This window comes from Liolophura sinensis, chromosome 7 (assembly GCF_032854445.1).
Source record: "Liolophura sinensis isolate JHLJ2023 chromosome 7, CUHK_Ljap_v2, whole genome shotgun sequence".
In the NCBI taxonomy this organism is placed as follows: Eukaryota; Metazoa; Mollusca; class Polyplacophora; order Chitonida; family Chitonidae; genus Liolophura; species Liolophura sinensis.
In genome coordinates this window covers 21,639,719-21,654,821 of record NC_088301.1, presented here as the reverse complement: position 1 = coordinate 21,654,821, position 15,103 = coordinate 21,639,719, and the positions used below count along the sequence as shown (strand labels likewise).

Below are 15,103 nucleotides of genomic sequence, written 5' to 3'. Positions count from 1 at the left end.
GCACTTAACCAAGATTTTAAAATACTTCTTTGAAGTTCTTCATGTTATCATGACTCAAACTGCACTGTAAACTTGTCTCTGCAGAAGCAATTTATTATCAATGCAAAAAGTCCACCCAATAAAAAAAAATCTGATTTTGATATAGCCTCATGTTGGTCTTCATTCTTAAAAAAAAATGAACATTACAGTTCATTCCATACATGTGTGACATCAAATATTCAGGTGTGACTTTCAGTGAGGAGGTACCTGACTGTAATTTGTAGTTTACTTTAAGTACTCCAATTTCCTGCCCTGATAAACCTGAACACTGTCATATAGGACAGTGAAAAAGTCTTCAGCATGGCACTGAACATCAATATAAAAAAAAAAAAATAAAAAATTAATATTTAATTGGTGTTACATATTTTCTCTGAAAAACCTTGAACTTTTAAGAGAAAAGATTATGGGTTGGGAAAATCTGATCCAACAAGATGGGAGTGACGGGTATACATGAAAATGTAATTTATAAACAGCTCAGCATAATTATAATTAATTACTTCATCATTAATGGTAAAACAGAGTAGCTACTAAATGCATTACTGGGATTTTCCAAGATATGTTACGATTCCATAAGATAACAGTTCCATGAAATAAAAGTTCTGTGAGAACAGTTCCACGAGATAAGAGAATAGTGGCCTGAGGTGGGAAGAGTACGCAAGAGCTTGTGTAAGGGGGTTTGTTATGCCCCCAACCCCTCTCTCTGTGGTCCTCTCTCAAGCAAATCCCAATAACAGACGTCTCCCCTCATATGGTAGCAATTTGCCTAAGCAATAGACTGGCCAGCTCAGATTTCAATTCCTCAACATACTTCAGCTTCCACTCAGGGTTCACCACTTTTGCATCACACACTTTAACTGCAGCATGGCGACCCGCACACTACTGCTGTTTAGGGGTGACGGCAGTGCTTACAAACCTGACTGTGCCGCGTTAAATCCTTGTAGCAGATTTTACCGGTACAAGGCCATTACGCTTTCTCCAACAGGATATCCTCTTAATAATGGCTCAAGAAGTTTATTCACTGGAATAATGTACATGTAGCTGTTATTAAAGATTTGTGTTCATGGCCAGAATGCAAAACTCAACTGCCTATAAGCAGCAAACCTAGCATATACTGATATATATAACATACATTTAATTAGTTCAAGCACTAAAAGAATTTCATCTATGGCTTGGCATGTAAAAATGTACTTCCATGAGCTCATAAAAGCCTTAAAATTAAACTTTTGATGCCAACCCTTAAGTTTTTCTGATAATGAATTAATCTGAAGCTTCATGAAACACTCTTTTCCCCCCCTGGGTTCTGCCCGCTTTCCTCCCACCATAATACTGGCCGCCTTCGTATAAGTGAAATATTTTTGAGTAGGGCGTAAAACATCCATCAAATAAATAAATAAAACACTCCAAAGTTGCCCTATAAAGTGGATGAATAAATCGGAATCAAGCAAAATGTGTCACCTGAAAAATGCTAAATTTTAGGTGAAACACAATAGTTTCAAAAGTTCAAAATCCTCACCTTGTGAACATGTACAAAGTAACAACTGGACAGTTATGATGATTAATGTTATAACAATTTGAATATCTATTTTCAGAAGAGAATTAAAAGACATAAAATTCAAATTGCAACAAGAGGATAATGGCTGAACAGCATGTTGGCAATATCCCGGAGACAAAATGTGTGACAAAGAGCTAACAGATTAACACATATGTTAATATCCATCAAGCTTTCAATGACAACACAGCAATCTGCGTGGTGAAAGAGTTCAATATTGATTCTGGTTGTCGTTGAGGTGCTCAGGACATGGCTTTGTGGCAACCCACATTCACCCAGGTTATGTCCCTTATGAAGCTCTTTTTAATTCTGCTTGGATGGACCTTTTTGGTCATGTTTGTTAATGACCGTTCCTTTCCCCATCAATGATGTCAATCGGGGGTCAGGATAAGGCAGACATTACCCCACCTCTAATCAACTGGTCCCTGGACATTCCCCAAGACTCTATAATGCTCTAGCCAGATAGGCTTTCTCGATTTACCACAAAGATCTGAGGGAATTCCCCTTGCCCGAGGCTACTACTTGGGCTTCTGACAATGAAAATAGCGGGTCTGTCTCTGGATGTCTCGCTGTTGGTGTGACGCCCCTTTCGCCAACCCACCTCACCCTGCCTCTATCCTCTCCAGTAGTAATTAGGTATGAAGATGCCCGCGGGCAAAAAAAAACTGTGCAGACTGTTGACTGTTTATCAGGAAGTGTGGGGCAAACCCCTGGCAGTGTGGCTAACCTAAACAGCTTAGGATGCCATCACTGGGGTGAGGCCGCTCACGGGGAAAACACAAACCCGTGAGCGCAGCCAGCGTGCTGGGCAGACATCGAGTGAGCAAGGTAATACACCTAGTCACTTTGGTAAAAACACTGCGACTGCGATTAGGCATAACTCCTAATGTAACAAACAGATTCTGAAACCGCAGACTCTCTAAAATGGCTGGAAGGGAGCAAAGCAGCTTTTTGCCATCTGGGAAACAAGGTGATATGTATGTACATGTACCTTTACACGGTGATTTCACTGGTATTTAGTACATGTATACAGGCAATGTACTGGCAACTGGAACATGTATGAAGTCACCCTTTGGACTATAATTGCATGTACCTATAACAGCTGTATGACTGATTTCTGGATATATTTATTTATTTATCTGATTGGTGTTTTACGCTGTATTCAAGAATATTTCACTTATACGACGGCTGCCAGCATTATGGTGGGAGGAAACCGGGCAGAGCCTGACAGATACCCACGACCATCCGCAGGCTGCTGACAGGCCTTCCCACTTACGGCTGGACAGGAAGTCAGCATGAGCTGGGCTTGAACTCACAGCAACCGCATTGGTGATTTCTGGATGTATGTATTTTGACTTCATCATAAGGACTGTTTTCAAGCCATACTGAAATTTGTCTATGCATCAACCTAATCTGATAATATAGGCATACATCTACAGATAAAGATCACATCCAAATTTTCCAGCAACTGCATGATTTTGGACTTTCAATATTCTGAAAGTCTAATGAAAAATATTTCCACTCACAGCTCATTAAAAAAGGGTTTTTTTTTTCTTCAAATTTTTGCCCATAACTGTATATAACATCAGGTTATAATGTCAGGTTTCGGCTAGTTATATGTACAGACACTCACTTCCTCCCTAATGCAGTCAAGCCTTCCTGACAGTCTTTCCTTAATAGATATTCAAAAATTCATCAAGGTTAATCATTTTAGGATTACATGAGTTCCAGTCCTATTGTGTCACAAAATGTCAATTTGATCCACCCCAAGAACAATCCTATATACAAATCAGTCACCTTAATGTAAGTTTGCTTTGGAGATAAACTATTTACCCCACTATGATGACTTCGCTCAGCTTACAAAAAAAGATCAGAATAACATTATACGGTAAGATTTCCTGGAAAAAAAAATGATGGAAAAAAAGAGCAAATCCACAAAATGGCAATCTTCTAGGTTTTATCCTTCTTAACTTAGGTAAACATGTGAGCTAGACCAGATGCAGAGAAATACATTCCATGCAACTTCTTGTGAAATTCTCCATGGTTTCTGGTCATAGCTACTGTTAGTTTAAACAAAACAGATCTTTGCCCACTAACCAGATTCCCAAATAGAACTAATGTCAATTATGCTAAATTGGATCGGTCTTCTAAAGATACAAGATAATTGGGTTACCGGGCTCATGTGTCCATTTCAGAATCCAGTGCTTACAGCATTATCCAATGATTCACCCAGTGGCTGAGACATCAACCTAATTAAAGTTACACAGCGAAAGACAAACAGTAATTTGATAAATTAACTGGGCTGTTATCTACCATGTAAAGACTGGAAAAGTATACAATGAGTTATTTGTTGTTTGTATCTTTTATTTTACATATGATTAAATAATGCTTTCAACATTATTTGAGAGTTTATGTGACTGAGCCCCTTTTTGTTTTGAAACATGCAAAACACGTACTTGCCAAATTAAAATTCTGAAGACATGTGACTGGTCCCGGGATTGAACCTAAGTCTCTTGGTATGAAGACCAGAGAGTTTCTGAGTAACCTGGCAATTGACAAGCATCGTATTCACAACGTAAAGAACTAAAAAATAGTCAAATGGTAAAAAAGCACTCAGTGTTAATTATGTGGCAAATTAAAGAGAGGCTAAGAATGCCAGGAGTAAACTATTCTACAACTTTACAGATTGAGTGCTCAGTAAGTCAAGGACGAAGCATGTGGAAAAAAGGAGCCAGAGGTTGAGGTTTATGGCATGGACCATTACTCTCTAACTGTGACCCATAAATCAGAATATTGCTGGTTTTTGCGGCACTACACCAGCTGATGTAACCAAAATGATGAAGCCAGAGAAAACTATCCTATCTCCCCCTTTTTAAAAAGCAAGATTTAACATCAACCCTACAGAGCCACCACTCTTCCTGAAATAAAAAGATCAGACGTGATATGGGAAAAATTATGTTTTCTCTTCCAGCTGGAATTCTGTTTGAAGCCATCTTGGCGTTTTCTGACCTTAATGTATCTAGCAGTCATAGCTGTGAGCCAGGCTGACAAGAGTTAAGGGGTAGCTTGATGGAGAAAGGCAGTTGCTTCGACAAGGGTGGGTTGAGTGGGCAACACAGAGGCAATTTGTCAGGAGCAGATATATAGCTAGAGTTTTCTAGGACTTCCCAGAGATTATCCAATCAGGAATGCCGTAGACAGCAATGGATCGCTTCCCGTATTGCTTACAGCACCAACTCTGCCCCATAGCAGACATTGTCATTTACAAATAAGCTGATCTATGTGCGACATATGGAAGACATCCCACAATGCTTTTGGGCAAAGCCTATGTGATTAACGTGGCAAAGGAAGCAGCGCATACACTGCAATTCCTCACCTTTAAAAACTAACAATAGATACCAGCAGACAAAACAAATTCCCATTATCTAGAGAAAGTTTCTGTTCTCTGTTTTCCATTAGAATCTGAGATGACGCCTGCATTATGGTTGATGAGAACTTCCTCACTCTTTCAGCCATCTTGCATTAATTATCTTAAGAGTGTATGTTTCCCATCAAGAAATATTTTGAGAGACCTACATTACTGACTGAATATTTGGGTTCCACTAAGATGCTTGCTTCATAAAGTACCCGTTCTTGTTCAAGAAATGATTTAATGCCAGCTCACAACTACATAATTCTGTCCAAACAACTTCTTTTAGTGGTATTTAGAAGTTGGGGAGTGAATACATGCAAGGCAATAAATTACGTTACTGATGAAAACTTCTCCCTTTCTCAAAGATGAAGTTTTGGTGTCGATTCTAACATCTTTATCAAAACAATGACTGGTTTCAGCATTGATTTCATTGATGAGCTCTAGATTTATTTGGAAATAGAAACGTTACTTGTATCAAGCAGTTGTCACCCAGAAGTAAATTTCTGACATGTTGACAAAATTAACCACAATATGTGGCAATTACCTTATTGCAGGAAAAAGTCAATTCATCAACAATGTGAACCAAACTAAATCCTTCCTGAAGACTCATCCTTTGATTTTAAAAAATGTATCACTAATGCTGCAAGCTGTTAATAATTGGGTCATCTGAATTTCAATATAGAATGTTGACTACCAAATGCATTTCAAATGAAATAAAAAGTACTGGCATCAGCCATCACCAACAACCATATACCATGAACCCCATCAATCTCTATACTAAAAACCTGATCTCCATCAACAAATTTGGTCAAATTTGACCTGGTAACCTTCCAGCATTATAACTTTTCAACAGCGACATGTTATGGTCTATGATAATATGGTCGTTTCCATTGGTCATTGTGGATTATGTTAATTAGCTATCTGTATCAGTTGTGTTTCATGAGCTCTCTCAGCAGAGGTGGTAAATGGAAGGCTAAGGACCTCTGCATGAGGAGCGTACAAGCCGTTCTGAATCCAGTCAGTTTTCTCTGTTACATTAGTGATCCTCACATTATCATGCCAACAACCATTTGAAAATGTCTAAAACACATTGCTTTACAGATCACCAAGTTTCCCACAATATGGAAATACTATCATGGCTGACAGTGGTGTGTTTTCTACTGTCAGTCTAAGAGGAGCTCCCAGAGCTGATGGTAAACAAACATATTGGCCATGTAAAAACATGGGGATATCAAATAGGCTTTTACTTAATGACCTTGTGGCATTTCGCTATTTACAAAATACCACTTAGCAGGGAATGGAGAAAAAAGCTTAAAATTCCAGCCATATTAGAGGCTCATTCAGACAGGTAACCTGACAGAGATGGATACAAGGAAGACAAAACCTCTTGAGGTGCATGTACACGTGTCTAGTGCACAGAATGTACAATGACTGCAGGCTGGGTAGTTTTCCTTTGGATCATTATATATACATACTGTATAACTCTTGACTCCCAACCTAAACCATTTCTATGACAAAGAGGAGTAAAATTTAAAGGTTAATAAAGACCAAATTTCTAAGAATTTTTCCACATGAAGAAGTTCATCAGAGAAGTATCTCATGTTAACACTTGTGAGAGCAAAGAGTTAGGATGAGTTAACAATTGGATGACCATCTGATTAGGATGGGTTGACCATCTTGATCATGAAGGCTGTAGGATGGGTTGACCATCTTGATCATGAAGGGTGTAGGATGGGTTGACCATCTTGATCATGAAGGGTGTAGGATGGGTTGACTATCTGATTAGGGCAGGCGTCAGATGAGTTGATCATCTGAACAGTATGGGTGTAGGTTGGGTTGGCCATCTGAACAGTATGGGTGTAGGATGGGTTGACCATCTGATTAGGGCAGGCGTCAGATGAGTTGATCATCTGAACAGGATGGGTGTAGGATGGGTTGACCATCTGAACAGTATGGGTGTAGGATGGGTTGACCATCTGATTAGGGCAGGCGTCAGATGAGTTGATCATCTGAACAGTATGGGTGTGAGATGGGTTGACCATCTGAACAGTATGGGTGTAGGATGGGTTTACCATCTGATTAGGGCAGGCGTCAGATGAGTTGATCATCTGAACAGGATTAGTGTAGGATGGGTTGACCATCTGAACAGTATGGGTGTAGGATGGGTTGACCATCTGATTAGGGCAGGCGTCAGATGGGTTGATCATCTGAACAGTATGGGTGTAGGATGGGTTGACCTTCTGAACAGTATGGGTGTAGGATGGGTTGACCATCTGATTAGGGCAGGCGTCAGATGAGTTGATCACCTGAACAGGATGGGTGTAGGATGGGTTGACCATCTGATTAGGGCAGGCGTCAGATGGGTTGATCATCTGAAAAGGATGGGTGTAGGATGGGTTGACCATCTGAACAGTATGGGTGTAGGATGGGTTTACCATCTGATTAGGGCAGGCGTCAGATGAGTTGATCATCTGAACAGGATGGGTGTGGGATGGGTTGACCATCTGAACAGTATGTGTGTAGGATGGGTTGACCATCTGATAAGGGCAGGTGTCAGATGAGTTGATCATCTGAACAGTATGGGTGTAGGATGGGTTGACTATCTGATTAGGGCAGGCGTCAGATGGGTTGATCATCTGAACAGTATGGGTGTAGGATGGGTTGACTATCTGATTAGGGCAGGCGTCAGATGAGTTGATCATCTGAAGAGGGTGGGTGTAGGATGGGTTGACCATCTGAACAGTATGGGTGTAGGATGGGTTGACCATCTGATTAGGGCAGGCGTCAGATGAGTTGATCATCTGAACAGGGTGGGTGTAGGATGGGTTGACCATCTGAACAGTATGGGTGTAGGATGGGTTGACCATCTGATTAGGGCAGGCGTCAGATGAGTTGATCATCTGAACAGGGTGGGTGTAGGATGGGTTGACCTTCTGATGAGGGAAGATTTTGGATGGGTTGACCATCTGATGAGGACAGCATAGGATGGGTTTACCATCAGATCAGGATGGGTGTTGCTAAATGTATATTGGATGACTGAATGGGTTATCTTTTAGCGCCGTATCAGGCACAATGGTTGACAATGCAAACACACAGGATGGGTTGACCACCTAATTAGCTCTATAAACACACACATATTGTCTCGAAAATTTGAAATTTAGGCTGTATAGCATTAAATGCAGTGAACCAAAACCATCAAATTTTAGGCATTGACCAACATTGTGCAGTTCCATTTTAAAAATGGATACCTACACACCGAATACAATTAGAGGTTTGATAATGACAAAATGCATGTATACTTACGGGTATTCTCCATTAGGCCCTCTTGTTGGGACAGGGGTGGGGTTTCTACCTCCGTCAGCCTGACCGAACACTGAAACGAAATAAAAAAATAATACTGAGTCAAAGAATTGAAAACCTACACACAAGATACTGGGTCTTGCAAGACTTCAGAAGTTTGGTCCTGATTTGCAAGGGCAGCGTCTTATCATTAGAGGGATATGTAAAAACAAAGACCTAACCTTAAAAAGATGTTAACAGCCAATAGTTTTTACCATAAACAGTAAACAATATTGCCATCTCTTTGTACAATATTTTTGTCCTTCATATGACATGCAAAATTGTGCAATCAGAAAGAAATGATAACAGGGTAGAGATTCTCCAACTTGACAAGCTCAATTGCACCTCACCAAATGTAATACTAAAATGATAAACTTAGCAGAAAATACATGCATACATTTATATGTTAATAATGTGTTATGTACTACATGTATATTCTCTCTAACAATTTGCCGAAAAAAGCTTATTTTTTAGCAAATATATGTCATAATTTATAGTTCTTTAATTGTGTTTTTTCCACGTAGGATATTAGCCCATATTCCAAAAAAAAAACTTTAAAACAATTCAGAAAAAAACTTTCTGATACAAAATTGCATTTTACTTCTACCTTGATATCATGAACAAAATTATAATCTGCAATTGACAGAACTGTGATACGGAAATAATTACTTAATCTCCAGAGAAATGAATTCTATTGCACCACCAAGTTTCAGATACTTCAAGGCCCGAGAAGTAGTACTAATATTAACATCTAATTCCACCTGAAGTGGGAAGACATATGTTCTTCAGAGCGATTCGCCGTGGGTGGTACGAATGGTAAAATAATTCAACAAATCGTTAACACCTTACTTTTTCAGCCATTAATTACCCACCTATATATCAGTCCCAGAACTCAGCCAGTTAAGTCTACAATTACATACGCATCATATATAAAAAAAAAAGAGTGTAGACAAATTAGAGTTATTCAGGAGTAACTTGACTGACACAGTTATGTGTTTTTGTCAGAATATCACTGTATTAACCTGTCTATGGCTTTGGTGGTCAATGTAGCGTTTCCCAGCATTCCGGGAGCAGATTCAAAACAAGAACGGAGAAATGGTTAAATTATTTCCACGCCCTGAGCCTGTGTGTAAAACAAAGATGTGTGTAATCTCGCAAGTTTACAAGAGCAAGAGTAAAAACCTAGTAACCCAGTACAGTTGACAGCTTCTATTTCAGTGTAAAAGGGAATATATCATAGAGTACATTTTGCTAGCATGTAGAACCAATGCTTTTCACAGATGGTTACACATGCAAAGGCCCTCCTGCCCAGAAACCGTGTTGGGTTCAGTTAGAAAGTAACGAGTCCCACCCTCAATCCCCATCACTACAGTTTGTGCATTCATTCCACACACTGCGCAAGCTACACAGTACAATGGACGAAGCATGTTGCCTTCTTTATATCGTCACACTAAATATCCAAGGACAAAATGTCATGGTGCGCCAAGGGCATTATAGGCTCTCACTAAATATGAAAATCAGAAGTAGTATGTGGCCTAAAAGTGCTTGTCGCTCAACCATTATGAACACATGAGGTGTGAGTTCAAAGCCAGCCTTGGACAGGGAATTTGTAGATTCCCTACCTTTGACTGCTTCTGCAGCCTTGGATATAATTATGTGGCTGGCGATGCAGTCCAACAATCATTGAAAATCAACACAACTGCCTTCCACCAAAATGGTGTGCATGCCTGTACATAACATGTTGGCAAGTTTGCCAGTACTTTGCCAAAGTCTGGTGGTTTTCGCTGGGCACTATGGTTTCCTGTATACTCATAAAACTGTCACTGCCATTATACAAGTAGAAAACCCCTTGAGTACAACATTAAGTAACAATCAAACAATGTCCTAGAACAAATTGTCAGTGTAATCTACAGGCTTCAGTTCCTCACTAAATATGCAAATCCTCTGGAATTGTAACAGTAATTTCTGTGCTATATCAATTAATGGATGTCTGTGTTTGGTTTTGTAAGAGAGGTGCAATTTTTAGAATAAAGAGATATAGCTTGACAGAGCCATAGAGGCCATCAGAGATGATTTCATCCAGCTCAACAAACCATTCATCTAGCTTGTGTGAATCAAGTTTTTTTTGTTTTTTTTTTATTTTGCTGACAACACCGCATCATTTTCTGTGTGCAAGCCTTAGATACATCTGTACCACACTGTAAAAGATCTCACAGGTGGCAGGCAATTTTTTGCTTCATTTCTGTAGGCTAATCGACAGAAGGGATGCAGCAATAAAGCTGAATTGATTTTCATCAGTCCATGCTACAGCAGCCTATCCATCATTATACCTTGCAGCAGATCTGCTTGTATTAAGCTTTCAGATAGCGTGGCCTGCCTCCCTGACTACAGTAGTCAGGCAGCAGTGTTATGCGCTCTGCAGCTAGTACACGCTGTCTTCCTCCATGTTCCGCTTAAATGTGCATTATCTCCACAGCCCGATCATTCACTTCCGACAGACAAAATGCAAGCAAAATCTCGACAAACAGTTTTAAGGGGGTCATCTCGGGGGCTTGATTCATTTACGTCTCAATTAACCATTTAACAAGCCTCAGCCATTGATTTTACTCTCTGACCCAGACTCTTAGCGATTTGTGATACGAAATTTAACGCACTCAAAATCTACTGCTCTTTTTATCACTCATTTTTATCATCAGCGGCAATGCAATAAAAGCCTGCGTGATGTTTTAATGATTTCCAAGAGGCTACTATACTCTTATAACACATGCACCTTTTTGTCCCAATCCCCTTCTCCTTCACTCCTTCTGTAGATCTGCATTAGAGTACTAGGTCGTGACCCCAAACCAAATGAACTGATGCTTTACTGCTAACTACTTCATTGATTTCTCATTCCACGGGAAACATTTTGCCATTTTCATGTGCAGCCCAGTAAGGCCTCGTTTTTTCTCCAGTCTGCTCACCATTTGTAAATTTGCAAGTCTATGGAAGAGTTTCTTATGGCTGGGATTTCCTATTCGCGTTCGATGGATTCCTGGTTTTACAAATGCCCATACAAGACAATAAAAAAGCCGCTCTTTTGTAGCCAGGAGCCTGAGGCTTTAGAGAAACAAGGTACAATGTATGCCCCAGAAGACACCGCGATCAGCTGTTAGCTCTGCGGCTCCAACCACAGTTATGCTCAATACTGAAATGTTGACTGAGGGTTTGGGGCAAAATCCACTGTCAAAGCTGGCACAGTGGCTCAATGTTCAGGGAGGAAATCAGGATTGGAAAGCCATGAATGTGAGTCAGCAGAGGTAAAAACTTTCATGATAGAAACCAAATTCCTATAGAGTTCTTCATGTGACTGCAAGTAGCTGGCATTCCCCTGTCGCTGAGTCTTAAGTGGCTCCCTTCTTGCAAAATGAACACAGGCTTTTAGTGGGACTGATCCGAGAGGAAATTTGTCCAGGGTAGATAATAGGGAGTCAGAGATGAGGAACATAACAGGTAACTTAACAGTGTGGACTTTGGCTGATGAAAATGGTCGCATGTAAATTATAGGTAGCCCAAATATCACGTTTACCTAGTTCATTTTTGTTATGGGCATGTACTCTAATTCTCCAACCTTTTCAATGGCCTCTGCAAAGACCTATATTTTCAAACATTGTGATAGAACTATGGTGAATAAAGAAGTAATTTGCACAGTTTCATGTAGATCCCAGCCTTTATAGTGTCACAAACAAATCATTTCAGCATTAATTGTCTTCCTAATAATTGTATGTATAAAAGTCAACAAAAAAAGGGTTTCACGCAGAGACTGAAAAGATGGATGATATACAGTTCACATTTACTGTATAACAGCATACAAATCAACTAAATTAATCTATTTATTTATTTATTTGTTTATTTATTTGATTGGTGTTTTACGCCATACTCAAGAATACTGCACCTGTACAACAGCAGCCAGTATTATGGTGTGAGCCCGGGGGGAAACCTGCAACCATCCGCAGGTTGCTGGTAGACCCATTTTTAATTGCTAAAAGCTCACCAATACAACCACATATATGGAATAATGGATACTTGTCAGAAAAGGCAGAATGTTTTGATACAATATTAGAACCCAAACAATCAAATGATAATATACTTATTGCAATGAAACTCCTCCAACCAAAAGTTTGTCAAACAATTAGCAAATAATCTTTAAGCTCATGCACCACAATATGTTAACTTGCATAATCATAATCAGAAAAAAAGGAAATGATTAACTTTATATTGCAATTAGTCCAGAGAACTGACTTGTACCACTGGTACTGTATACCATCATACCAGCAGACGTATGGGGGTCCTCATGATGTAGCTGGGAACACGCTTTGGCCCAATCTAGGCCTGGATGCCATCCAAAACCCTATCCAACATAGCTAACAACTGTAGATATCTGTTACTGAAATTGATCTGCGAATCTGCATCAATTGAGCGTCATTGTGACAGCAGCCGAAAGCGGACCAAACTGTATATTGGTATTCTAACGTCGGCAAAATTGGCCCATTCAACTCCCCTGATGGTTTATCGATGTTGGTAATGGATCGCGTCGCTCCAACATGCTGTCTGTCATCATGGAATTGAACCAGCCGCCGCTATTTGTTTTTAACTGAACCTGGCATTTTTCAAACTCTGCCCTAGATCCATACATTACTCCAACAACCTCTTCCACAGATCTGAAGGGTACATACGACTGTACACCCAGGACGCTAGCACACACACACACACACACACACATATATATATGTATGTATATATGTGTGTGTGATTTGTAACTTTTTCCATATCCTTTAATACTACTACAGAAATTACGACTCAGATCAATTCCAGTTACATGCATAATTAAGAGACATATTGCCTTAATTTACCTGTATTTATTTATTTTATTTAATTGTGGTTTTATGCCACACTCAAGTATATTTCACTCATACAATGGCAGCCAGCATTATGGTTGGAGGAAACCATGCATAGCCCAGGGAAACCCCTGGTAACTATAATGTAAAATGTAACTATAAGCAAAACATACAATATCTATAAAAGTTAACTGTTTTAGCAAATAAAGCATAGGTTTTGGGGGGTTTTTTTGGCTTTTTTCTTCAAGTAAGAAGCCTGTTGTTCATTATATATCAAAGGACACTCCTCTTCATCTGCAAGTGTGTTTTATTCTGAATTCCTTCACATTGTTTTCACTACATCTCAATCAGAAATATTCATGGTGAACCCGGTGAAGGAATTTGGTATGCTAAAAGCATTTCCAGGTTGCCAATTTCCCTTCTGCCCCTCAAAATGAAAGAAAGCCTGGATTTTGCATGCGGAACATGCGGGGACGGACACCTCCCTCATTAATAAAGCAAGAGAAATGAGATTTTTTTCCACGGCGAATTCACTTAATGACTCATCTGCCTCTAGCCATGTTGCCTAATTAGTGCACACTTCAGTTTGGAACCACAGCTATCTGACGCTATTCACGCAGCCAAGATTTCCGAGTTTTGGAATCGTCATCCACATTGGTGTCTCTGTCATCCCAAATTGTTGACCAATAGAGGAGTCGTCGTGTGACCAGTCTCTTAATTCAACCACTGACATTTGCCTAATCAATTTACCTCGTTGCTTTATTGGTGTTAATATGTCATCTGGGAATAGAACAGCTTTTGTCCGCTGCGACGGAATTGCGAGGAGGAAGTGTCATGAAGGCATGACCCGTCTGGCAGTATGTTGGGGGTAATTGTGTCTGGGTAACAGGCACCCCACATAACAACGCACAATGGCATTTCCCCACTTACATCATCTCCATCTAGAATTGCACAGTACTTTCACAGACGAGAGGTGACAATTACAACAACAACAACCCATTTAGCCACCAGCCGATTTTCCCAGCCCGTGCCAACAATCATACTGGCGGATCACGGGAACAACCAAAGACTACAGAATAAAGGTTACCAGTCTGTTCTGAACACAGATCAGCTTGTGTATCACAGTTACAAATGTCACAATGATTTTTTTTCTTTCTCCTGATTCTAATCGCATGGGATAAAATATCACTGATTTCTAACAAAGACCGCCAAGTATTTTTGTCCAAATCTCACCCGAATCATTACCTAACTGGCAGAATTTGCAAATAAATAGTCAGACAGGATAATCACATCGCTCTTTTTAAATTATTCATGAAATATCCATTCACTACTGTAACCCTAATTCCTCAACTTTTTTGCATGTGAAAGAGCAACTTCCAGTGCAATACATGAACATTTTTAATTTGATTTTGGAGACAACAACATTGGTTGGATTGGCCTATTTCAGGGCTTCACAAAAAGTATAATTTTATCAGCCTACACACAATAATGCCTTAAGAAAATATTTGAATAATAAACACTTTGCAAACATGCGAAAAGGATGAAGAATTACAGTAAACTGAGGGAGATACATTTACATATGAATCACAATACAGGTTGATTGATCCAACACGTTAATAGATGACATTCCTTTCTACACCCAGAATATCACGTAATCAATTACATAATCAATCTGCTGTATTTCACCTAAAGTTTAGCTTTTTTGCAAGTGACACATTTTGATTGATCCCGATTGATTCATTCGCCTTGTAGGGCCACTTTAGAGGGTTTTTTTTTTTTGAAAGTTGATTAATTTCTTGTCAGAAAAAATTAAGTGTTAATATCGAATTAGAATCATATTAAGTCCTTTATATGCTTCTGAAAGTGCATTTTCACCTGCCCAAGTGAAAT

The 15,103-nt window shown here is 39.5% G+C and overlaps 1 protein-coding gene across 3 annotated transcripts in view; it reads right to left on the bottom strand.

Annotated features, from left to right (window-relative positions):
• LOC135471826 (inactive tyrosine-protein kinase transmembrane receptor ROR1-like) overlaps nucleotides 1-15,103 on the bottom strand; it is an 87,380-nt gene that overhangs the window by 37,572 nt on the left and 34,705 nt on the right. For all 3 annotated transcript variants that reach the window (XM_064751195.1, XM_064751194.1, XM_064751196.1), the window contains exon 3: nucleotides 8,304-8,373. In XM_064751195.1, coding sequence (XP_064607265.1) covers nucleotides 8,304-8,373 — 70 coding nt within the window. The remainder of the gene's footprint in view (nucleotides 1-8,303; nucleotides 8,374-15,103) is intronic.